Source organism: Triticum aestivum, chromosome 7A (genome assembly GCF_018294505.1).
Source record: "Triticum aestivum cultivar Chinese Spring chromosome 7A, IWGSC CS RefSeq v2.1, whole genome shotgun sequence".
Classification (NCBI taxonomy): domain Eukaryota; kingdom Viridiplantae; phylum Streptophyta; class Magnoliopsida; order Poales; family Poaceae; genus Triticum; species Triticum aestivum.
Window position 1 is genome coordinate 293295067 of NC_057812.1, and position 22296 is coordinate 293317362.

The window sequence follows — 22296 nt, forward strand, 5'->3', positions numbered from 1 at the left end:
CTAGTGATCTTGTTAACCATCAACACTTGATACTCTTTCTTGATTTCTACCTCCGTCAATTTCAGCATCACGAAGAGCTTGGGAATCGTTTCTGTTATCCCTTGCATATTATAGTTCATCACGAAGTTCTACTAACTTGGTGAAGATGACTAGAGAATTCTGTCAATCATTATTTTATCTAGAAGATTAACTCCCACTTGATTCAAGCGATTGTAGTACCCAGACAATCTGAGCACATGCTCACTGCTTGAGCTATTCTCCTCCATATTTTAGCTATAGAACTTGTTGGAGATTTCATATCTCTCAACTCGGGTATTTGCTTGAAATATTAACTTTAACTCCCGGAACATCTCATATGGTCCATGGCGTTCAAAACTCTTTGAAGTCTCGATTCTAAGCCGTTAAGCATGGTGCACTAAACTATCAAGTAGTCATCATATCGAGCTAGCCAAACATTCATAACGTCTGCATCTGCTCCTGCAATAGGTCTGTCACCTAGCGGTGCATCGAGGACATAATTATTCTGTGCAGCAATGAGGATAATCCTCAGCTCACGGATCCAATCCGTATCATTGCTACTAACATCTTTCAACTTAGTTTTCTCTAGGAACATATCAAAAATAAAACAGGAGAGCTAAACGCGAGCAATTGATCTACAACATAGATATGCTAATACTACCAGGACTAAGTTCATGATAAATTAAAGTTCAATTAATCATATTACTTAAGAACTCCCACTTAGATAGACATCCCTCTAGTCATCTAAGTGATCACGTGATCCAAATCAACTAAACCATAACCGATCATCACGTGAAATGGAGTAGTTTTCAATGGTGAACATCACTATGTTGATCATATCTACTATATGATTCACGCTCGACCTTTTGGTCTCAGTGTTCCGAGGCCATATCTGCATATGCTAGGCTCGTCAAGTTTAACCTGAGTATTTTGCGTGTGCAAAACTGGCTTGCACCCGTTGTAGATGGACGTAGAGCTTATCACACCTGATCATCACGTGGTGTCTGGGCACGATGAACTTTGGCAACGGTGCATACTCAGGGAGAACACTTTTTATCTTGAAATTTAGTGAGAGATCATCTTATAATGCTACCGTCAATCAAAGCAAGATAAGATGCATAAAAGATAAACATCACATGCAATCAAAATGTGTGACATGATATGGCCATCATCATCTTGTGCCTTTGATCTCCATCTCCAAAGCATCGTCATGATTTCCATCATCACCGGCACGACACCATGATCTCCATCATCTTGATCTATATCAATGTGTCGTCACATGGTCGTCTCGCCAACTTTTGCTCTTGCAACTATTGCTATCGCATAGCGATAAAGTAAAGCAATTATTTGGCGCTTGCATCTTATGCAATAAAGAGACAACCATAAGGCTTCTTCCAGTTGCCGATAACTTCAACAAAACATGATCATCTTATACAACAACTTATATCTCATCACGTCTTGACCATATCACATCACAACATGCCCTGCAAAAACAAGTTAGACGTCCTCTACTTTGTTGTTGCAAGTTTTACGTGGCTGCTACGGGCTTAGCAAGAACCGTTCTTACCTACGCATCAAAACCACAACGATAGTTTGTCAAGTTGGTGATGTTTTAACCTTCGCAAGGACCGGGCGTAGCCACACTCGGTTCAACTAAAGTTGGAGAAACTGACACCCGCCAGCCACCTGTGTGCAAAGCACGGCGATGAAACCAGTCTCGCGTAAGCGTACGCGTAATGTCGGTCTGGGCCGCTTCATCCAACAATACCGCCAAACCAAAGTGTGACATGCTGGTAAGCAATATGACTTATATCGCCCACAACTCACTTGTGTTCTACTCGTGCATATTACATCAACGCATAAAACCTGGCTCTGATACCACTGTTGGGGAACGTAGTAATTTCAAAAAAAAAATCCTACGCACACGCAAGATCATGGTGATGCATAGCAACAAGAGGGAAGAGTGTTGTCTACATACCCTCGTAGACTGGCAATGGAAGTGTTGACACAACGTAGAGGAAGTAGTCGTACGTCTTCCCGATCCGACCGATCCAAGTACCGAATGTACGGCACCTCTGAATTTTGCACACGTTCAACTCGGTGACGTTCCTCGAGCTCCGATCCAGCCGAGTGTTGAGGGAGAGTTTCGTCAGCACAACGGCGTGATGACGGTGATGATGTTCTACCGACGCAGGGCTTCGCCTAAGCACCGCTACGATATGACCAAGGTGGAATATGGTGGAAGGGGGCACCGCACACGGCTAAGGAACGATCACGAAGATCAACTTGTGTGTCATGGGGTGCCCCCCTGCCCCCGTATATAAAGGAGGGAGGGGGTGCGGCCGGCCCCTAGGGGTGCGCCTGGAGGAGTCCTACTCCCACCGGGAGTAGGACTCCCCCAAGGAAAGGGGAAGGGGAAAAGAGGAAAGGGGGGCACCCCCCTTCCTTGTCCTATTCGGACTAGGGGGAGGGGGCGCGCGGCCTGCCCTGGGCGGCCCTCCTCTTCTCCCTTAGGGCCCAAGCAGGCCCATTAACCCCCGGGGGGGTTCCGGTAACCCCCCGGTATTCCGGTAAAATTCTGATTTCACCCGGAACGATTCCGATATCCAAATATAGGCTTCCAATATATCAATCTTTATGTCTCGACCATTTCGAGACTCCTCGTCATGTCCGTGATCACATCCGGGACTCCGAACAACCTTCGGTACATCAAAACACAAAAACCCTAATTACGATCGTCACCGAACTTTAAGCGTGCGGACCCTACGGGTTCGAGAACTATGTAGACATGACCGAGACACGTCTCCGGTCAATAACCAATAGCATAACCTGGATGCTCATATTGGTTCCTACATATTCTACGAAGATCTTTATCGGTCAAACCGCATAACAACATACGTTGTTCCCTTTGTCATCGCTATGTTACTTGCCCGAGATTCGATCGTCGGTATTCCAATACCTAGTTCAATCTCGTTACCGGCAAGTCTCTTTACTCGTTCCATAATACATCATCCCGCAACTAACTCATTAGTTGCAATGCTTGCAAGGCTTATAGTGATGTGCATTACCGAGTGGGCCCAGAGATACCTCTCCGACAATCGGAGTGACAAATCCTAATCTCGAAATACGCCAACCCAACAAGTACCTTCGGAGACACCTGTAGAGCGCCTTTATAATCACCCAGTTACATTGTGACGTTTGGTGGCACACAAAGTGTTCCTCCGGTAAATGGGAGTTGCATAATCTCATAGTCATAGGAACATGTATAAGTCATGAAGAAAGCAATAGCAACAAACTAAACGATCAAGTGCTATGCTAACGGAATGGGTCAAGTCAATCACATCATTCTCCTAATGATGTGATCCCATTAATAAAATGACAACTCATGTCTATGGTTAGGAAACATAACCATCTTTGATCAACGAGCTAGTCAAGTAGATGCATACTAGTGACACTCTGTTTGTCTATGTGTTCACACATGTATTATGTTTCCGGTTAATACAATTCTAGCATGAATAATAAACATTTATCATGATATAAGGAAATAAATAATAACTTTATTATTTCCTCTAGGGCATATTTCCTTCACATTAGGTCCAATGAAAACCTTTTGTGATAATACTGGTGCAATTGCCTTGGTAAAGGAATCCATATTTCACAAGAAAACCAAGCACATCAAGAGATGCTTCAATTCCATCCACGATCAAGTCAAGGAGGGAGACATAGAGATTTGCAAGATGCATACGGATCTGAATGTCGCAGACCCGTTGACTAAACCTCTCTCACAAGCAAAACATGATCAACACCAATACTCCATGGGTGTTAGAATCATTACTATGTAATCTAGATTATTGACTCTAGTGCAAGTGGGAGACTGGAGGAAATATGCCCTAGAGGCAATAATAAAGTTGTTATTTATATTTCCTTATATCATGATAAATGTTTATTATTCATGCTAGAATTGTATTAACTGGAAACTTAGTACATGTGTGGATACATAGACAAAGAGAGTGTCCCTGGTATGCCTTTACTTAACTAGCTTGTTAATCAAAGATGGTTAAGTTTCCTATCCATAGACATGTGTTGTCATTTGATGAATGGGATCACATCATTAGACTCATCTGTTAGCTTAGCATAATGATCGTTTAGGTTTTCTGCTATTGGCTTTCTTCATGACTTATACATGTTCCTCAAACTATGAGATTATGCAACTCCCAAATACCGGAGGAACATATTGTGTGCTATCAAATGTCACAATGTAACTGGGTGATTATAAAGATGTTCTACAGGTGTCTCCAATGGTGTTTCTTGAGTTGGCATAGATCGAGATTAGGATTTGTCACTCTGTGTATCGGAGAGGTATCTCTAGGCCCTCTCGATAATGTACATCACTATGAGCCTTGCAAGCAATGTGACTTATGAGTTAGTCATGGGATGATGCATTACGGAACGAGTAAAGAGACTTGCCAATGACGAGATTGAACTAGGTATGATGATACCGATGATCGAATCTCGGGCAAGTAACATACCGATGACAAAGGGAACAACGTATGTTGTTATGCGGTTTGACCGATAAAGATCTTCGTAGAATATGTAGGAGCCAATATGATCATCCAGGTTCCGCTATTGGTTATTGATGGGAGATATGTCTCGGTCATGTCTACATAGTTCTCGAACCCATAGGGTCCGCACGCTTAACGTTCGATGACGATTTGTATTATGAGTTTCGTGTTTTGATTAACCAAAGTTTGTTCGGAGTCCCGAATGAGATCACGGACATGAAGAGGAGTCTCGAAATGGTCGAGACATAAAGATCCATATATTGGAAGGCTACATTCGGACACTGGAATGGTTCGGGTCGTTTCGGATAAGTTTCGGAGTACCAGGGGTTACCGGAACCCCCCCCCCCCGGGAGGTTAATGGGCCACCATGGGCCTTAGTGGAGAAGAGAGAGGGCCGGCCAGAGGTGCCCCCCCTTTCTCAGTCTGATTTGGACAAGGGGAGGGGGCGGTGCCCCCCTCCTTCCTTCTCTTCTCTTCCTCCTTCCCTTCTTCTCCTACTTGGACTAGGAAAGGGAGGGGGACCAAATCCTACTTGGACCGGGAGTCCAAGTAGGACTCCCCCCATGGCGCCCCTAGGGCCAGACACCTCTCCTCCCCCCTTTATATACATGGGAGGGGGGCACCCCAAAGACACACCAAGTCTTCTCTTAGCCGTGTGCGGTGCCCCCCTCTACAATTACATAATTCGGTCATATCGTCGTAGTGCTTAGGTGAAGCCCTGCACCGGTAACTTCATCATCACGTCATCACGTCGTCGTGTTGACGGAACTCTCCCTCGGCCTTAGCTGGATCAAGAGCTCAAGGGACGTCATCGAGCTGAACGTGTGCTGAATGCGGAGGTGCCGTATGTTCGGTACTTGGATCGGTTGGATCGTGAAGACGTTCGACTACATCAACCGCATTACTAAAACGCTTCCGCTTTCGGTCTACGAGGGTACGTGGACACACTCTCCCCTCTCGTTGCTATGCATCTCCTAGATAGATCTTACATGATCATAGGATTTTTTTTAAATACTGCGTTCCCCAACAGGCGCCCCCCTCCACAGTTTACGCCTCCGGTCATATTCATGTAGTGCTTAGGCGAAGCCCTATGGGATCACTTCACCATCACCGTCACCACGCCATCGTGCTGACAGAACTCTCCCTCGACACTTTGCTGGATCAAGAGTTCGAGGGACGTCATCGAGCTGAACATGGCAGAACTCGGGGGTGTTGTACGTTCGGTGCTTCATCGGTCGGAACGAGAAGAAGTTCGACTACATCAACCGTGTTGTCAAACGCTTCCGCTTTCGGTCTACGAGGGTACGTAGACATACTCTCTCCCTCTCGTTGCTATCCATCTCCTAGATAGATCTTGCGTGAGCATAGGAATTTTTTTAAAATTGCATGCTACATTTTTCCACAATACCGACGTAGTTCAAGCAAACATCAGCGGTGCCGCGGTCGGCGCGGCGCACACAGAGGAGGTGTGCAAGCATTGCGCCCTCCTATTGCCGGAGGCCCGGAGCAGCAACACAACCCGGTGTAAGCGGCAGACTCCCCCAACTGGGAGGTGGCGCTGGGGGAGTAGGAGGCGGCCTACCAGTCCGCATTGGAGGCGGCGCTCTAGCGCGCCCTCGAGGAGAGCCAACGCGAGGAGGACGCGCGCTGGGATGACTTGGAGGAGGCCCTCGTACTATCGTCGGCGGGGGACTGTGTCTACCCACTGCCGCTGCATGAGCCCAAGGCCAAGCCTGAGCACACGCCCACGCCCACGCCGCCCACGGAGCCCGAGCTGGAGATGTACGCGTGGACCGGCGTCCTCCGCGAGTGGGTGAAGGCGTCGGCCATCGCGCCCTGGGCGCGACGACGTAGCAAGAAAAGCCCTACATGGATCCCTGGCTACAGCTCCACCTGTCGGAGGAGCACAACGACGACGAGCACCGGATGCATGCCGAGCACGAGGAGGAGCGCATGAGGAGGAAGTGCGCCGAGAGCATCAGCAGGAGGAGCGCATGAGGAGGAAGTGCGCCGAGAGCCTCAGCAGGAGGAGCACGCGCGCCCTGCAGCAATTCCTCCGGGCCAGCCTTCGTCGACCTCACTGGCGATGACTGCAACAAAGGTGACACCTAAGACAGCGTGCTGGGTGGTGTTTTCTTTAGTTTTTTTATTTTTATTAATGTTTAAGTGAACTTTAATTATGTTAAATTTAGATGTTATTTTTTGAAATTGTTTTTTAAGTGGACGGCCTGGCCAATCCAAAGAAAAAGACGGGCAATCTCGGCCGATCAAAATGAATAAAAAACGGACAAAATTCGCGTCCGTTTGGTCACTCCAAAACACGTTTCCTGTGTGGCAAAGCGGACTTCAATCTTGGTAAGGAGTGTGGAAGGCGACGACTACCCGCGGTACCATTCAGCGATCTCCGTTTGCATCTCCGATCGTCTCGCCGGCGTCAGCGAGAATGCAGGGCGGATCCAGCGGCATCGTCTACGGCGGCCTCAAGTACCAGGCAAGCGACACCACCTTCTCGAAGCTTCTAGAACACTCTCCCGTGGCGCCCTCTTCCGTCTCCTTCCTCCTCATCTTCTTTTTCCCCTCTTCCAGGCGCGGTGCATCACCGACGTGCGCGCGGATGCCGGTTCCACCACCTTCCTCGCCGGAACCCTCAGCCTCAAGGAGGAGAACGAGGTACGTTTCTTGCGGGGGACTCTGCCCTGCACTGCGGCAATTGGAGTGGTGATTTCTTCTTTGGGTGGTTGAGAATGGTGCGTGATTGGATCTCGAATTCCTCGTGTCCAAGAATAGGTGCACCTGATCCGGCTGCTGCCGGGGGAGAACGAGCTCGTGTGCGACGGGCTGTTCTACCATCCCAACGAGATCTGGGACCTCAAGTCCTGCCCCTTCGACCACAGGCTCTTCTCCACGGTCTACACGTCTGGTAGAAATGCTCCGCTCTTTTCAGAACTCTCTCTCTCTCTCTCCCTCTCTCTTTTGATGCACTCAGCATTTTGAGACGCAATTCTAAAGCGTCTCCATGTGAATGACAGGCGAGGGTTATGGCGCGTCCGTTTGGAAGATCCCGGAGCTGTATGGCCAGTCCAACTCACCGCAGCTTGAGCAGCTCTTCACGCTCGATGACCACACGGACAAAATAAGATGGTGCGCTCTTGTTTGCCTTGAAGTTCTGTGCTTGCTCTAGAGCTACTTAATCTTATTTTCATATAGGATGCGTTTGTGCTTGTTGAATTTTAGACGAGATGTAACGAGAATCCCAGAATGCGTTTGTTGTTTAATGTGTCTGTGCCGGTGCACATTTGCAAAGTCCAAATTGGCAAATTATAATGCTCTGACTGGCCGTGCCAATGCTAACATGCAGCATGCACTGATATGAGAGGGTTTTAGTAAGCCGGGTACACTACACGGAACATATCAATTTGGCAGAACATACCTCACTCGTATCACAACACACAATAGATGATTTTTTTTACTATACAATTATTCTGAGTTACTGTTTTTTTAATTCTGATCTCCCATGTTATGCATATAATATTGGTTAGCTTTGCATATTGATATTTTGTGGAGGATCTGTAGTGAGACAATCTCTCTTTATGCATATGATCTTTATTAGCTAGTTTGTTTTTGCAGTGTTCTCTGGTGGCCACTGGGGAAGCATGATAAGCTAATTAGCATCAATGACAGAAACATTTTTCTCTGGAACATAGATCCATCAAATAAATCAGCCAAGGTGTGTCGATCATCCTTTTGTTTAACATACATTACAAATTCTTTTCATTATTTATATGCCTAATATGAGTTTATAAAATCTGAAACATCAATATCTCTATTAGCATCAGTTTAGTACTTCATCATGGTCCTAATTTGAGTACCGAAATTGCAGGTGATATCACAGGGATCTGCTGACATGCTTCCCAATTTACGTGGTGGAGCTTGGGATCCACACAATCACAACACAGTTGCTACAATAACTGATTCGTCACTCCACTTCTGGGATCTCCGTTCTATGAAGTTAGTACTTTGACAATCTTGACCGCATCAGATTATCTGAGCTTATACTTATGTTTGGATTTTCAAATGCTGTACTTACATCTATGTGCATGAACTAATTGTTCTTAGGAGATCAAATGCAATTGAGCATGCTCATATCCGGGATGTGGATTATAACCCCAAGAAGCAAAACATAATTGTGAGTTTGGTGCATCTTGTTCTTCGGATAAAAACTATTTTATTTCTTCTATCAGAAGAAAAGCAGGTTAATGAGTTGCCTTTTTTGTGTGGTAACCCTGAAAAGGGGTATTTTTGTATTAGTTTCTTTTTCTCCGTTACCTTTCAACTTTGCAGAGTTTCTTTTTCTTGCACTTGTGTAAGTAACATAGTTAATATTTAATCTGGATTTGCCACTACTTCTTACTTAGTTATTGTTTGATCAAATTCTTTTTGTTGATTTTGTTTGGCAGCAGGTTTGAAATTTATCATTACCTTTTATAATAAGGTTAATTTAGTCCATTGGAACCTCAAATATTATTTTGTAAATTTTTGCTGAGTCGGGTTCTAGTATCCATGTCGGAGTAACAGTTTGCAAATTTCTTTCATTCAGCTTCGTTTGTTTATGCTGCTTGAGGTTCCCTTTTGCGGTGCAGGCAACAGCAGAGGACGAATTCGGAATTCGCTTGTGGGATCTCAGAATGCTTAAGCATCCTCTGAAGGATCTCCCTGGACATTCACATTGGTATGTTGGTGTATCTTATAGTAAACTCAAATGAAAATCTGTTTTTTTTTGTGTATTTAGTTGATGAAATGTTCTAAACCTGCACCATTTGTTCTATGCATATTTGATGTGAATGTGTGCTCCTTGATGCTTGAAATCCTTCATATGAGTGCATATTCGTCCCATGTCAACATTGTTGTTACTTTTTATTGGTCTGGTGTTGTAGCACTTTACCACCTATATGGGATGATGCTGTCAACTCACCAATTTAATATATATGGTTACTAATTTGCTTTTGTGATTTCTTACTCCAGCGATCATCAAGTTAATTGACCTCGATATAATGATTTTTGCAGGACATGGGCTGTTCGGCACAATCCTGAGTATGATGAGCTGATTCTGGTCTCTCTCTCCTCCTCCCCCTCCCGCCCTCGCTCTCTCTCACGCGTGTAGTAATATAGTATATATCAATTTAAATTGTAACTGACTATTGAAACTTCTCTATAGAGTGCTGGAACGGATTCAGCTGTCAATTTATGGTTGGCTAAAGTTGGCACTGATGACTCTGGACCCGAAAGGTTTCTGTTACTCACAGATTTGATTAATTTGTTTGAGGTTGTAATTTTGATGCCCCCAATCTTATTTTCGCAGCCCTTCTGGTTCGCCCACTAGGCAAGAAGAACCATTACTGCACTCGTATACTGACTACGAAGATAGCATCTATGGTACCGTTGAACCTCCCTACTTGTATGTACATTAAAATTTTGACAAAGAATCACAGAGCTGACTGAAATTGTAGGAATTGCATGGAGCTCCCATGATCCATCGTTGTTTGCTTCTTTGTCTTATGATGGAAGGGTGAGTATCTGCAACCTTTTTGTTATTTATTGTAAATGTTGATTTGTGTTTTGTAATGTTACATTTTGTCTAACTGTTGAGAAATCCTCTGATGGTCAGGTTGTTTTAGAATCTGTCAAGCCCCACCTGCAGAGAAAATGAAGCTTGTTGGTCTATTTTCTCCACTTCATGTGTATGTGTATGAAATACTTGTCTTAGCTCTCACTATAGCTGTTCTTTAAGATTTCCGATGGTATGTCTTGTTCTAATAAAATGTTCTTTTCTCCCACAGGCAGGCTTGTTTGTTGTGCATATAATTGGTGTTGTAGAGCTTCGTTCTTGCCATTGTGCGTTCTGCTATAAGGGGCTGATGCGATGATTTGGTTCTAGTAACCCTGGTGCAATAGCAAGCCATTCATATCTCAATAATCACGGCGACGGAAGTCCAGGATGGTTGCTGGAGAAAAAAATGTAGTCACAGTTGAAAAGAATATAGCGCAGCTGAGATTTCAACAGTTCTCCTATATCTTCAAATTTTGTCACTAGTTCTTCATTTTGGATTTCGGGGAAACTGTGGATATCGGTAGTGGTAGTTAATTGCTGCTTCTGGGCTTATTAGAATTCTGATATCCGATGAGCCTGGTTGGCATGATGTGATGAAGTATGACTGAGCTGAAGTTTGTACTAGTGTTGTGATTTACAATATCAATGGATTTTTCTATTTACCGGTCAATTCTTAATATTCTTGTAGGATGCTTTTCTGCAACAGATTGCAATATTCCATCTGTATCTTACAAAATGGCTTAGTCTAGGTCTAGTATATTTGTGTCTTGAGAGTTTTTCGCCTGAGTTGAATTGTACTCCAAATACTCTCTCCATTCCTAAATATAAGTCTTTTTAGAGGTTTCACTATAGAGACTACATTCAGATATATATATATATATATATATATATACACACACACACACACACACGCCTTTGAAAGTATAGTTTCACTCATTGTGCTTTGTATGTAGTTTATTGTGGAATCTCTAAAAGAACTTATATTTATATTTAGGAATTGGAGGGAGTAGATGCTAATAGTGCTGCGGCTTGCAAGTCATCTGAAGACTAATCTCTGATTTCTTATTACTAATTCTAATTAATGAGAAACTTGTGGCTCCGATTGTGCGCATGAACAACCTACCGCCCGGGAAGGATCGCATGCTTATGTCTTTGCAACTACTCCCTTCGTTTCTAAATATTTGTTTTTTAGAGATTTCAAATGGACTATCATATACGGATGTATGTAGATATATTTTAGAGTATAGATTCACTCATTTTGCTTTGTATGTAGTCACTTGTTGAAATTTTTAAAAAGACAAATATTTAGAAACGGAGGGGGTACAAAACTGATATGCAAATGACAATTCCCGGCGGATATGTGCGCGGCACTTAATCACTTAACTAGTGGTTGGGCCTTGTCATTACGGACCTCTTGAGAGGAAGTTGTGCGTGTATTTCTCCCTCTGCGGAAATGGAACTTCTGCTTCCTTCTGGTCCTCTTCCTGGCTGGGAGGCCGCCAGCTTTGCTCGGCTTTCCCGGCGCTCTATGCTACATTCATCAGGAAGAACCGATCGGTCCAGGAGGCCTTGCAGGGTGACCGATGGGTCCTCGATCTAAGGCATGCCAACAGTAGCGACATCGTCCGCCAAGTCATCCAGCTCGCTAGAGAGATCAGAAGCGCCGGCCTTGTCTTGGATGCATAGACGCCTGATTCAATCCGCTGGACGCAGCACAGCTCAGGGATGTTCTCCACCAAATCGGCCTACACCGCGCAATTTGCAGAGGGACAACTCAGTAGCTTTAGAAGCCTGATTTGGAAGATCTGGGCACCGGAGAAGATCAAGATGTTCCTCTGGTTCCTCCACCAAGACAAGCTATGGTGCAATGACAGGCTGCAACGAAGGGGCTGGACCAATGGCTACTTCTGCCCTCTGTGCATGAGAAACCTCGAGTCATCTTTCCACCTCTTCTAGGAGTGCCCAATCTCCCTGAAGGTTTGGAACCAAGCTGCGGCCTGGGCTGGTTGCCAGGCTCTAAACCCTGCTGGATGGAGCAGCGAGACTACGTCGACGGGCTGTACCGAAAGGATCATCACCACTGCAGCCCCGGGAAACCGCAAGGGCACCAAGTCGATGATGGCCCTCATCGCGTGGCACATATGGTTGGAGAGAAACCCCTGCGTCTTCAGAGGGAAACAAGCTGACGAGCGGCACATCGTCGAGGCATGCCGCCGGGACATGGAGCAATGGCGCTTGGCAGGGGCCAAATGCATAGAGCAACCCTTCGGGGACATGGCGTGAAATATCGCCATAGCCACACCCTACTGGGAGCTCAGCGTTTCTAGTCACTGGTTGTAATTTTCTCCCATTCATACGATCACTTGATCGGAACCCCTTTGCCGCTCCCTCCTGCTAAATCAATGAAACACCAGCCACAAAAGCTGGTTTCTTCAAAAAAAAAAATTAAAAAGAAAAACTTTCTCACAACACGTGAACGTCTCATCCATCTCAAAAAGAAAAAAAGGACCTAAAAAAATCTTAAAATGAAAAAGAAATAAAAGTCTCGCTTTCATCTTTTAAAAATAATCTTAAAAAAATTCAAAAGAAAAAAAATCTCAATTTTATCTTCCAAAAAAAATCAAAAAAAATTTGCCACGGTCAACCAGCATGGGCCACGTGGCCATGCTGGTTGGTCACCATTCTCCCGTGGCTTAATGTGTTTGATGAGGACATTTGTAGTTACACCCAGAACCTCGGCTACTACCTATATTGAACCAATTATTAGTCGCGCATGTCAATTAAATTATTAGGTACTTTTGTTTTTTGGTAACGATTCTAATATTCATGAGAATACGATGCTGCCTAATTTGGATATGTTTGTGTTACTTATAAATGAAGGGTCCAACATGAAGAAGCATGATGACCATTGAAGCATGATCAAGCATGAAGAGGATGGCGCGTGCAAGGGGAACAAAAATGAAGTTTCCAGTGGAGTTTTCGACACTTTAAAGTCACCATGATGACATACAAGGACATAGGCGAAATATACAAAAAAAATCTTTTATAAATTTCGTTCATATCTTATTATAGGTGCTTCGCCACTTTATTTTTATGTCAGGCCCATGTAATTTCGAAATAATACTCGTAGGCTATTTTTAGAGTCCGTATTTTAGAGAAAACGACTCAAGAGTGTTTCACCTTGTAAGGGTGGACAAAGTCACCTCTCTTTTTCCTTATATAAATACCACACCTGTTAGACTTGGATTTTATTTTGATTAAAGTTCACCATAGCTACAACTTGCGTCCTTCGTTTGTGTTGAACAAACAGACCAAGACATCACAGAATGCCAGTTGATTAGTAAAGTTTTCCTCTTAAATTTGCAATATTCAGAATGCAATATCATTTTCTTACATGTTCTTAGTTTGTGGGTAGGAAATAGACCCATGTGGTTGGGTTGATCGTACTCTGGCTAATAACCTTTTGGAGTTGGTTTAGCGATTGCTATGGCGCGACGTTCTGGCACGTTCGTAGTCGGATTTTTAAAGTCGACTTTCACCGAAAGCGATAGCTACCTCTTATCGAAACATCGGGACACCCTCGCCTCTATCAACACTTGAATCGGGCGGGGTACAAATGTTGGGCAACTGTATCCAATGGTTGTAAGGGTCAGTTCTTTTGCTTGCTTTTAGAATAAACTGGAATAAGTTGCCCCCTACCAGCTTAACAATATACATTTTTCTTTATGAAAAATAGAAACATCCAGAACAACGAGCGGGGTATTATCTAGTTCAGTCTAGTTATAATAACAATAAAATACAGATAAAGCACAATGACTGTATACAAGCTCATTAAAATTATGTAGTGAGTCTAATCTTTATCTTTATCTTTACCTAATACTAAAGAGGCTATTGCTTCTGCCCGTCCGTCATTTAAATTACTCCCGAAGTTGTCATAAATTACCTACTATGCCACCTATAAGTGAAAAAAAATAAACGATTTCATTTTTTTAAAGTCGTCGTGGGGCTTCATTCTTAAACGATATTACCCTCATACATCACAAGCAGAGAACTGCCGTAGTGGTAAACGCTTCGGTACTTCACCCGGGAGACCCAGGTTTGATCCATGGATCACCCTTTTTCTCTTCTTTTTTCTGCAAGCACTCCCGCTCCCATGTACAGGCATGATGTCCCCCTGCTGTTTTTACTTCCCTTTTTTCGCCTTTTCTTTTCTTATTTATGTTTATGTTTTTCCTTTTTTAAATTAATTCGGTATTTCCAAAATATCCAAAGTGAGTTGAAGACTTTTTTTAAATCATAAAATGTCAATGAATTCAAAAAATGGTAGGGAAATCATAAAATGTTCAAGATTTTTAAAAACTGTTTGCATATTATAAAAAAAATCATGATTTCAAAACAAACGTTCATGATTTTTAAAAAGTGATCACGAATTCAAAACATATTCAACAATTTGAAAATAATGTTCATGAAATTTTAGAAAATGTTCACAAAATTCAAACATATATGTAAATAACGAACAAAACGAATCATCGCTTAGATAGAACTCTTTTAGGGTATACATAGAGGTTGTTTTATGATTTTATTTAGTCCATCACACATTGGTTAAAAAAGGGATTTTGTGTTCTATACAACCGCTTGCCCCAGATAAAATAGACACAACTTCCTATGGCTTAATTTCTGTAAGCTACACGAAAATGACTAAATGTCTAATTTGCCTTTATACATAGCTATGTTTATTCTGGTACTATAGTTGTATTGGTCATGAAAAACACCATGATGCTAGGTCAAGGTGAGACACATTATTCATCAGTCTAGCTGAGATAGGGTTCATCAATGCAGCTTGCTTAGCCAAAAAATATTTCATTATGGCGCCTTAGAGATCAAGTCGTGATGAGACCATCACATTTTCAACTTTTGAAATGACTTCTTAAAAGTCCCTTGTCTCATCGTGATATGATTCACACATAGTTTATGAATAACATTTTAAAAGTCCTTATCTTATTTTGACATAGTTTGATTATTTTTTTTCCTTTGCAACGCACAAACATACTATTTGCTATTGTGTGATAAACTACAGACACGGTTGGTCGATGATTTTGTTCATTCAGGGCCAGATGATTTACGTATGATTTGTGAAAACGAGTGTAATGACATTACTTAACTAATATATTCTCGTTTCACCCGCAAAAAAAAAGAAAAAAAAAAGAATGCGACCTACGGACACGAGTATCAGAAAAGAAGACCAAAACCGCGATCCAGCTTAATTAGTACACTCGCCGTACGCTTGTATACTACTCCATCTCGAAAGTTCGAACACACTACTGATCCATAGGGCTCCCATGTCGCCGCTGTCTCCGCGACTGCTTCGCCGCCGCCGTCGCCGCGGCGCTCTCTCCCTGCCCTGAGATCTCCGTCCGCCGGGCCCGGGATGGTCCTGCCGCGCCGGCGCGGCGGCCACAACCACCACCCGTGCCCGTGCCCGCGCCGCGCCGTTCTGCCGGCGGCGGCGCTACTGCTGCTCTTCCTCCTCGCCGCCGTCACGCTGCTCTACGTCTCCCCGCCGCCTCTGTCCGACCACCCGGCCCTCGCCTACTCCCGCCACCGCTCCCCGCATGCTCTGGTACTCCACTGCTACCCTACTTGCTTCTACCTTTTCCTTCACATCTCTCGATCTAACTCGTGTCGTTCCACGCGTGTGCTTTCGCAGCTGAACAGCTCTGGCGGCGGCAGCCTAGTGGAGCCCGGGCGCCGCGAGATTTCCCGCGTTCCAGTAAGCATGTGCTTCCCCGCTTAGATTAAGCGAGCTAGTTCCTCATTGTGTTCAGTATTCACCCAATCGATTTAGCATTTAGAGAACCAAATCAATTGCACTTGCACATGATTATTGTGTTCTGTTTGGTGGAGTATTGACTTAATGACTTGAGTACGCTGCATTGCTCCTGTCTTTGTAGCCAATCGTTCTGTTTATGTGGTTATTGCTTTAACTGGGAGATATAAGTGGACTAGGTTCAATTTAGTGTGCCATTGTAAGTAAATTAGTTGGTGGTAACCTATTTGGCTGAGCTCCCTTTCTATCTTATTTCAGAAGAACTTATATTTGCATGCTCCAGCGTATTTCTGAACTTGTTTCCATGGGTTTGTAGAGGTGTGAGTTAAAGTGGATTTTTGTTTTTCTGTGCCGCTGCAGATTATTTCCAGTCTAGACCTTTTCCCCTTTTGGTAAACCTTTTTTTTTTCTGGCTAAAGTATGTTAAAATAGAACTTTGTTTTCAGGATTGCTTAGTTAGTTTCAATTTCTCAAACTGCAGAAAGGTGGTTGGACTGCGACAGATGGCCTCTGGGGTTCGAAGCTCGCTAGCAAATTCTATGGGTGCAGCAACTCAAGCAGCAAGTTTCTTGGTGCGCAATATTTTTTGCCATAGATGGTTGATTAGAATTTCCAGTACCCACATAGGCCATTTCAGATATTAGATTTGTTCTACAATCTTACAATCTTATAATGCATATCCTGGAAATGGTGTTGGTGGTAGCGGTGCCTCTGAAGTGTTTCAAATTGTGCAGATTCAGGTGTTATGACACATCCAGACCGTTATTTGATGATTGTTACAAGTGGGGGCCTCAATCAACAGAGAACAGGGGTAAGACATGTGCAACTGCCACATGTTCCTGCTCGAATATTATAATGCATGTAGATGTGTATGGCAAAACATGTAAACAACCAGTTTAAATATGTGTATGAAGAAAGCCTACTGTCTTAATACGCTCTCATTCTCTTAGTGCTAGAGCTTGAGTTTGTTTTTGTAATATTATTATTTCATTTACTCTATCTGCTCCAAAATACCAAGGGTTCTTTTCCATGTTTACTATGTTTTAGATATCCCGATTATAAATGAAATAATCATTAGGAAATGTATTTTCAAGTGGCTAAACTAATACTGGATTCAGTATTAAAACTGAGCTGGTATCGTTACATATGAATACAAATGCATAACAAAGCAAACTTATTGATACACATATGCAACTTGCTTGCGTTTTTGAATTTTGAAAAGATGTGGTTTCTAGGCAATATCACCTGAAGAAGCAGGTAGCCTATTTCCCACATATCCAGAATTAAGCATGCAAATATGGATCATATCTTCTCATGAGTATTGTAAGTAGTACTTCACATAAAACACAACACAAGTTAGAGCTTGTATTCTCTTGCAATATTTAAAACCATTAGTAATCTTCAGTCAGACTTTGAACAGTATAGGCTAATTCTGTGAACAGTTAGGCACCTCCCGAGTATAGTACTCCCTCCGTCCCAAAATAAGTGTCTCAACTTTGTACTAATACAAAGTTGTACTAAGCTTGAGACAGTTATTTTGGGACGGAGTGAGTAGTGTGTAAGGATGTGGCAAAGCTTGAAGTCTGAGGTCTCTGCAATTTTATTTTGGAAGTGAGTAAGCTGAGGAGTGTCTCTTCATGTTTCACAGCTAACTCTGTAGTAGCTATGTGTGTTTTCTGATTACATATTATGATGTTCATAACTATGCCCATTATCCTGATTAACGTGTGCTTCTTCTCAGATAATTGATGCTGTTGTTGCTGCACGTATTTTAAATGCAACACTTGTTGTTCCCAAATTGGACCAAACCTCCTTCTGGAAAGATGCAAGGTTTTTTCGAGTACCAACAATTTCTCATCCTAGCCTTCTAGGTCTGCTCATGTTTTTAAGAAGACTGAAATGTGTTGTTTGTGTTTATACCATTTCTCTGCACTCTGCAGTGACTTTGCTGAAATTTTTAACGCCGACTGGTTCATCTCATTTCTATCAAAGGATGTAAGGATTGTGAAAGAGCTTCCAAAGATAGGAGGTAAACTGTGGGCTCCTCATAGAATGCGTGTGCCCCGCAAATGCACTCAGCGATGTTACTTGAACCGTGTGTTGCCTGCACTTATTAAGAAACATGTAAGTATTTGCTCAACTTATTTATCGCATACTCGTGCTCCTCATTTGGATGGTATGAACTGTGAAATAGAGACATTTCGTATGCAAGTATACGAAAGGCCCCAATAGTACATATGCATATTTATATTAAAAGAGGAATATGCACATAAAAGAGGAGTATGTACAAGGCATTTGTAGACTCCATGCTGTGGAGCACTAGGACAATAGGTTATGTAGCTATGCTTAAACCTGAATTTAGACAACAACCTGCGTGATCATATTGATTTTCAAAATGACTTCTTCTGCTGGGGAACTGTTAAGAACTCTTTTTGGTAAAGAAAATGTTACTACTTCATTTTGTTAGCATTTTCCGAAGCTGTAGCCCCCTATTAGAAGTTGTTTTTGTGACAATGTAAGAGAATTGACTTCTGTGATTAAATTACTAGGGTAGCTTATATCTCTTCTTTCACCTGATGCAGGTTGTTCGACTAACAAAATTTGATTATAGGCTAGCAAACAGGTTGGATTCTGATCTGCAAAAGCTGAGATGCAGAGTTAACTACCATGCATTGAGATTTACTGACCCAATACAAGAAATGGGTGAAAAGATAATACAGAGAATGCGGGAGAGGAGCACGTATTTTATTGCTCTTCATTTAAGGTGCTCCCACTTCAAATTTTCATGATTCAGCTCACATTTTTCTTTGATGCAAAGTGAGAGAAAGCTTATCGATATACGACCTACTGATTTGGTATTGTAGATTTTCAAATTTTGTTCTATAAAGCTGGTCAAACATAGAGAAGTTTGTTTTTTCAAAAAAACTATACACTATATTTTGGAACGGAGGGAGTATTAGGTTATCTCATTCTGTGCTGTGAACAGCATAGTTTGATATGAGTCAAGACAGTTTAGAGCACAAGGATCGGTTAACCGGGCTGGGGATGAGCATAATGCTAGCTTCTTAGCAAGTATGTTATTGATATTATGAGCATGATGCCTTGTTTACCAGGAACACCCTAATTGAGCATAGTCTACGGGGGGGGGGGGGGGGGGGGGGGATGTACAAAGGAGTGAAGGGAGATGTCTATAAGTTGCTGGTCAACACTCTCTACCTAATAATAATATTATAGGGAGGAAGCTTCCTTGGTTGTTGGTCCGTCATACCCATCATGCCACCTATAAGTGATGGGAAAACGGTTCAACGTCCTCAGGCCCATTCCGGATGCGTTTTGATCGCTAGAAAGCATTCGACAGCCAAACGCCTCTGGCTCTGATCGTAGGCTGGGCTGACAGCCCATTTAGTGGAGATGCAAGCCTGTTCAGGCGAGAATCTACCCCAGGTCAGTAGTTGCTAAAACGCTTGGTGGGTCAGCCTGTCAGTGCTCGCACGCTTCTCTTTGTGTGCTTCTCCTCTCTACTGTTCGCTGGAAGGGGAAAAATCAATTGAAAATGAACAGGCTGCTGCTCCCAAAAAAAAAACCAGCCGCTCCTCACTTCAGGAAAAATCGCCCGCCTGGTTTTCTGACAACTAAAATCATTATGACAAACAATTAAGTATGGTCCTCTGTATATTTGGCTGCTAGGTTCGTAGGATTAATTGCACACTTGGCTAGTGAAGTAAACCACTATTGTCTATGTCTCCATCAGCAAATGTGATTTCTGGCCCTACTTCTCAAAACAAAAATGTACTGTCAAAGCTACAAAAATGTTTACCCCAATTGCTGTGCACTCCTTTTTTAGGGGGGATATTTAGTTTTAATGTTGTCAATGTTTTGTGATGCCAGATTTGAACCAGATATGCTTGCCTTTTCTGGGTGCTACTACGGTGGTGGAGAAAAAGAGAAGAGAGAACTTGGTGTGATACGGAAGAGATGGAAAACCTTGCATGTGTGTATGATATCATAATGTATTGTTAGGTACTTAGTCATGAAGTCACATATAAATATTATGAATGCAATCTTTGCTATTTTGCATTTCAGGCTAGCAATCCAGAGAAAGAAAGAAGGCACGGTAGATGCCCGCTAACTCCTGAAGAGGTGGGGTTGATGTTGAGGGCACTGGGCTACAGAAACAATGTTCATATTTATGTTGCCTCTGGAGATATATATGGTGGGGCAAAGACATTAGCACCCCTGAAAGCGCTCTTCCCCAATCTTCATACCAAAGAAACAGTAGCAAGCAAAGATGAGCTGGCTCCGTTCTCAAAGTACTCATCTCGCATGGCCGCACTTGATTTCATTGTCTGTGATGGAAGCGATGCTTTTGTGACCAACAACAATGGTAATATGGCCAAAATTTTGGCTGGGCGAAGGTATAACCTTATTCTGCTGATATCCCTTGGTTGTCATCATGGTTTTCCTTGTATAGGGATCTAGGGCCAGTTCTTTTGGGCAATTCTCCCAGAATTGACCCCCTCCCCAGCTTCCCCCAGAATTGCCACTTCATCTTTTTTTACAATTCCTAGCTAGTTAAGGTCTAATTAGCTAGGAATTGTAAAAAAATATCAAGTGGCAATTCTGGGAGAAGCTGGGGAGGGGGTCAATTCTGGGAGAATTACCCAAAAGAACTGGCCCCTAATGTTAGTTCTGACCATACATTGGTGGCTGTGGCAGGAGATATCTTGGGCATAAGAGAACGATCCGACCAAATGCGAGAAGGCTCTACTTGTTATTCTTGAGCAGAGGAAACATGTCCTGGGATGCATTCTCCTCCAAAGTGCACATGGCCCAGAAAGGATTTATGGGGGAGCCCAAAGAGCTGAGGCCAGGAAGGGGGGAGTTCCACGAGAACCCCTCGACATGTATATGTGAAAACACCGATCCCAAAACACCGACCAAACCTAACCTTCAAAGCGAGCAAGGATTGAGTAATGGCAGCGAGGGAGGGAAAGCCATTACCGAGCCCACAGTTGCTAATCATACCAACGAGGAGTTGGGAGGATCCAGTGCGGAAGAAGATGACACTAGCGCGGAGAAAGAAGACGACACTAGTGCGGAGAAAGAAGATGACACTAGTGAAGAGAAAGAGGAGATAGCTGACCCGGAAGCGGAGGATGATGCGTTGGTGAGACCAGATGATCCTGAGTTGGAGGAGGTTCTTTCAGATTAGACAAGTTACCCAGGCCGTAGGTATCGTTAACCAGCCGGCAGAGTTTTGGTGAGCAGCTGATGGAATTTTTGCCCCTTTAAATGTACATATTTTGTGTGTGCTGTGTAAAATATGCAACCCCCCCCCCCCCCCCCCCCCCCCCCCCCTCTTGCGCTCTAGTTAGCTCGTACTGCACCCTTCCTTTTGTTAGTCCGGTATCATAGAGGGTGTGTGCTGATATCGTTGAGTTTGTAATGTGTGTGGTATGCTGTATAGCATGCGCTCGTTTGTATTTTATTCACTTTTCTGCAACTCATTCTGGTGGTGTCTAAGATGCACATCTCTGACTTATTTTTGCAGCAATGGCATTTGAGCAGCACATCCACGGAGTCTGCATTTCAGCAAAACTGCCAGGTCAATATACCTTCTGTCCGATCAGCTTGTTTATGAATCCCCCCTTGAAAATGTGGTTCTAGAATTCTTGTCGCCTCTGAGGGAGGTTCTACAAATGCCAGGCACATATAAAAATAAGCAGCCTGATTGCAGCCATGAAATATGGTGTGTTCTTTTGATAGCCCAATCACGTGCCAAATGGCGTCCTCGCTCTGCTCCAGCCAACATCAAAATGCTACTACCCCGATCGACTTTGTTTGGAGCCTTATCCTAGCGTTGAATTCTTCGCTTAAGACAGAGACAGTCCAAACCCATTCATTCTGGCCAGTACATGGTACACGATACTTCTTCTGTCCCACAATATAAGATCGTTTTTCAAGCTATGTTAAAAAACGATTATTATGGAACGGAGGGAGTACACGAAGCCCAACTACACCGGCACAATAGATGTATGTTATGAGAATTGCACGATGTATTGCTCTCGTGCATAGGTATGTATATATGATGTATAAAAGTGGGCCACGGACCTCAACTATACAATGAACTAGGAGGCGGGTCCAATATACAATATGCACACAACACATATACTCAACACCCCTCCGCAGTCAAAGCGGCATCGCGGTTGACGCAAAATTGGACCGAAACTCCTCAAATGACGTTGTAGGCAAGCCCTTGGTCATGATATCTGCAAATTGTT

The 22296-nt window shown here is 43.4% G+C and overlaps 2 protein-coding genes across 4 annotated transcripts; both read left to right on the forward strand.

Annotated features, from left to right (window-relative positions):
* The first annotated feature begins 6885 nt into the window (after nt 1–6885).
* LOC123152628 (WD repeat-containing protein DWA2) lies at nt 6886–10858 on the forward strand. 2 transcript variants are annotated; one of them, XM_044572128.1, is made up of 14 exons: nt 6886–7071; nt 7167–7250; nt 7368–7500; nt 7610–7721; nt 8208–8307; nt 8461–8588; nt 8697–8766; nt 9221–9309; nt 9645–9690; nt 9796–9866; nt 9940–10013; nt 10088–10146; nt 10246–10324; nt 10418–10858. In XM_044572128.1, exons 1-13 carry the CDS (start codon nt 7024–7026, stop codon nt 10285–10287), a joined length of 1056 nt encoding a protein of 351 aa, XP_044428063.1. In that variant the 5' UTR covers nt 6886–7023; the 3' UTR covers nt 10288–10324; nt 10418–10858. The 2 variants fall into 2 exon arrangements, with proteins under 2 accessions (XP_044428063.1, XP_044428062.1); XM_044572127.1 differs by having other exon boundaries at nt 10246–10318.
* Nucleotides 10859–15471: 4613 nt separating this feature from the next.
* Nucleotides 15472–21916, forward strand: LOC123152633 (O-fucosyltransferase 6). 2 transcript variants are annotated; one of them, XM_044572132.1, is made up of 11 exons: nt 15472–15808; nt 15896–15958; nt 16497–16587; nt 16750–16826; nt 17757–17845; nt 17956–18139; nt 18598–18779; nt 19904–20006; nt 20099–20430; nt 20732–21275; nt 21567–21916. In XM_044572132.1, exons 1-10 carry the CDS (start codon nt 15617–15619, stop codon nt 21225–21227), a joined length of 1809 nt encoding a protein of 602 aa, XP_044428067.1. In that variant the 5' UTR covers nt 15472–15616; the 3' UTR covers nt 21228–21275; nt 21567–21916. The 2 variants fall into 2 exon arrangements, with proteins under 2 accessions (XP_044428067.1, XP_044428066.1); XM_044572131.1 differs by lacking the exon at nt 21567–21916 and having other exon boundaries at nt 20732–21507.
* The last annotated feature ends 380 nt before the right edge of the window (nt 21917–22296 follow it).